Source organism: Caenorhabditis remanei, chromosome X, assembly GCF_010183535.1.
Source record: "Caenorhabditis remanei strain PX506 chromosome X, whole genome shotgun sequence".
Lineage (NCBI taxonomy): Eukaryota > Metazoa > Nematoda > Chromadorea > Rhabditida > Rhabditidae > Caenorhabditis > Caenorhabditis remanei.
The window spans coordinates 3,903,508-3,907,334 of NC_071333.1; the positions used below are offsets into that span (position 1 = coordinate 3,903,508).

Genomic DNA, 3,827 nt, shown 5'->3' on the forward strand with positions numbered 1-3,827 from the left:
ATGGCGAATGATGCGACTGAAAACATGAGAAAAAAGGACAATCGTGTAAAGGAACTTGAAATGGAAATAAAGCTGTTGAAGAAAGGTAGATATAATATTATTATGAATTCTTGATTTGAAAACTCTTTTTTTCAGGTCCACCTGGTAACCCGTTTGTTCCATTACTCCATCAACTGACTAGGATCAAATCATAACCTGTTGACTATGAATCGTCCCTCAGTTGGTACAGTTGCTCCAGAACCCTGAAAGCCCTTTTTCATACTGTAAAGACAAATCAGTAATTTCCAGCACATTCGTCTACTCAATTTCGTTTGTCTCTTCTCCTTGAGCCCTCACCACCCAATGACAGCAATGGCTTTCAGTCACAGTCATTCCGTATCAAAATTGAACCCTTGGATGCACCAGAAACAGAGATTACTGTACCAGAAGCAGTACGTGAAGAAATAATCGGAGAAGAAAGTAAAGAGAAAGAAAACAAGCCGCCACCAATAACCACAATGAAAGATACAATCGAGTGATTGTGAGCTGAATCCGAACGTACTGGAACTACGTATAAACTCTAATTTCAGTTGTTCAATGGAGTCCATTCCATCGGTCTGGACAGGAAAACTGGGCAAGCAAATGGCGAAAGATGAAGTTCATCCAAACGAAACAGGAGTGGCATGACTCAATATAATTTGACCCCCCCCCCCCTAAAAAGGAGAAAAGAAGAGAAGCAGCGACAACACCATTTTTTAAATTCCACTTTTGCATTCTATTTACTTTATTTTAAACCAGTTGAGAAAAAATAAAAATATATCGTCAAGCTATGAAAATTTCAAATTTTTTTCCAATTAGAAGACACCATCCTCCTTGTCCTTGACTTTCCTCCTTGCCGTCTTTCGATTTTCACACTGGCACCGCCGTCACCAATCTTGCCTGCACTTGAGCGTAGTGCTCGTTGTAGAGCTCTGATGCTCGGATGGTCCATTCCTTGTATTCGTCCCATTTTTCCTCTTTGATCACTTTCCATTCTTCATCTGAAAACCGCAACTTATACATTTAATGTTCTTCTAGATTTCAATTCACGGGACTTTTCTCTATCATAGTCAAGGAATGCGGTGAAGCTCCAAAAGAGGTGGAGACGGGGTTATGTACCTCTTGCGGCACTTCTTGCTTTGATGGGTCGAACAGAGATGACGAGGTGACTGAAAATATTACTTTCGTATTAGTAATCTGATTAGTTAACATACCCAGCTTTGGGTCATTATAGCATGGAGCCTCCTTGGCGTTTTTCATCGCTATATCCAGACGAGCCTTTTGCTCCGGCGTTCCTGGAGCGACTGGAGCTGCATTTTTCAACTTCTTCTGAGCTTTTCCTCGAAAGTTCCTAATAGAACTGAGCTCAGTGATCGAGTGGAAGTCGGGTGTCGGTAGGAACGCTGGTGGGATGCGATTGCCGACTGCTGTAAGTTAGTTTCAGTTAGTACTGAAATTTTAGAAGGTTGTCTAACTCGAAAGTAAGAAAATGTTTACCTTGAAGAGCTGGACGATTTGCTGGCTGTCTTTTAGATTTTGATCGGTTTGAAGGTCCAACCAAGATCTCCACATCCGTTCCTACATCTGAAAATCAAACTATGCAAAAATCATCTTTCTATCCGTACTCAAACGTACAACACAAAAACATTTGAAAAAATTCAGAAAAACGTTAATTTCGGGTCTTGAAAATGCTCATTTTTGCACTGAGAAGCCACAAAAACGCGAATAACTTTTTGAAAATTTTCTAAAAACCTTGTTACCGCACAAAAAAACAAGTTTAGCTTTTCATTGAAGATATCCAGACTTGCAACGAGCCGGAATTAAAATTTCTCCCGCCCGGAAGTTCTGAAGATGACGAACATATGATCCGTAAATAATTGCAAAAAAAAAGAATTTTGTCTGATTATTCCAAAATGTACGTAAAACTGTTAGAAAATTAATATTTAATGGACTAGCATTGCGAAATTTACTTTTTTTTCAAATTTTTCCACTCACCATTTAGAATTCGAATAAAATCAAAAGTTTGGGGTAGAGCAGCTACATACACACGCCGCTCACGGGGAGAGTGAATGGAATAAATGGTGTTTGAATGTCGTTGCCGCCCCCTCATTAAATGTGACCAGCGGGGCGTGCTTTCCCCAAAAGACGGAGTAAACAACATGAGGGAAATTGAGAAACAAGGAGAGATGAAAAAGCGAAAAATAGAAAGAAGAGAGTAGAAGGAAAATAGAATAATAAATTTTCCGATGGAGTGTTTTGCCTACTTGGCATCTCACTAGGGAAGGATCCCGAGTCAAGATAGAGTTACAGGTCGAGATATATATCACTAGAACCGAACTTTTGCGCTGATTTCAAATCTGCTTTCCAATTTTGCTAAACGATCTCTTGAGAAAAGTTATTCGCCTTTTTGTGGCTTCTCAGTGCAAAAATGAGCATTTTCAAGACACCCAAAATTAACGTTTTTCTTATTCTTTTTCAAGTTTTTTTGTGTTGCACGTGCAGTTCCAATCATGTAAATTGTATTGTTTGTGCTGGAACTTCAGAAAATTTTCAGAAAAATTTTTTGTAGATGGGTCATTTTTGAAAATTTAAGAAACTCCACAAAATTTTTTCTGAAAATATATTCTGAAATTAAACTATGCTAAAACTATTTTTACATCCGTAGTCATACGTACGAAACAAAACAATTTGAAAAAAATAAGAAAAATGTTAATTTTGGGAGCCTTGAAAATGCTCATTTTTGCACAGAGAAGCGACAAAAACGGCAATAACTTTTTTCACGAGTTCGTTTAGCTAAATTGGAACGCAGATTTGAAATCAACGAAAAATTTCGGTTCTAGCGATATCTATCTCGACATGTAACTCCATCTCGACTCGGGATCCTTCCCTAGTCAATTTGTTACGAAATCCGGTTTACGTTGTCATGAAACGTAAAGTTCTTTCAGTTTTTTGAGTTTCCATGACGTTTGTATTTTTCAGCATTCTCCATGTACTGAACAGTTCGCGGTACTAACTGATAAGATCTTCTATAAAGCCCCTGCCCCAACCACTCCTGCTGCTCTTCTAGTGGATACCCTTTCTCCAGTGAACTAAATTTCAAACACCATAAATGTTGAATCGAATGAGCTATCGTGAGGAAAAAGGGCAGGTGGCCACATCTGTAATCCACGACACAGAATGGGGAAGGATAGGGAAGAAGGAGCAGCTGGCAGAGTCAAAAGGTGAATAACAACCCCCAAAGTGAAAAACAACCCCAGCTGGCCGGTTGTTATTCACCTTGCTTCATAATCCGAGCTTGTGCAACTTTTGAACAAAAAGCTGTTGCGTGATGAGAGGAATGGAGAATGAGAGAAATAGAAAAAAGATGGGCGGAACGATCCGTTCCGTGTATAGAGGATATATCTCAAATATGAATGTAGTCACTCATTATCCCCAAGGCTAACTACTGAATGATGGCCGACAAATTGCTTTCTGATTATTATTGAATTAGTTATATTTTACAAATTGTTTGGATGTTTTGAAGGTGAGTTGTTTTGTTTTCGGACTTATTTGTTTCAGAAACATCATAATGTAGTTTTTATAGGTTTGGGAAAAATGTGAAACCTTGACTTTTTCTTAATATACTTTTTTGAAACTTGGGATCTTGACGTGAAATGGAACTGAAAGTGAGTATTAGATTCTATTAGTTTATTTATTTGAACAATATTTTGAAAAGCTGAATGTAAGTTCATTCAGAATATCATCCACTACGGATAATAGCTCTTCTTCACTATTTTTTTGCTCTCACTAGTCAGTATGTTGTCATTTGT

At 38.1% G+C, this 3,827-nt stretch overlaps 2 protein-coding genes across 2 annotated transcripts; one reads left to right on the forward strand and one right to left on the reverse strand.

The window, feature by feature from the left end:
* GCK72_022748 (uncharacterized protein) lies at positions 1-666 on the forward strand (the record flags this gene model as incomplete). The annotated part of the gene is made up of 3 exons (XM_053735038.1): positions 1-85; positions 289-514; positions 570-666. 3 exons carry the CDS (start codon positions 1-3, stop codon positions 664-666), a joined length of 408 nt encoding a protein of 135 aa, XP_053578604.1.
* A 222-nt stretch (positions 667-888) lies between these two features.
* GCK72_022749 (uncharacterized protein) lies at positions 889-1,590 on the reverse strand (the record flags this gene model as incomplete). The annotated part of the gene is made up of 4 exons (XM_053735039.1): positions 889-1,019; positions 1,074-1,187; positions 1,233-1,445; positions 1,494-1,590. 4 exons carry the CDS (start codon positions 1,588-1,590, stop codon positions 889-891), a joined length of 555 nt encoding a protein of 184 aa, XP_053578605.1.
* Positions 1,591-3,827: the final 2,237 nt, after the last annotated feature.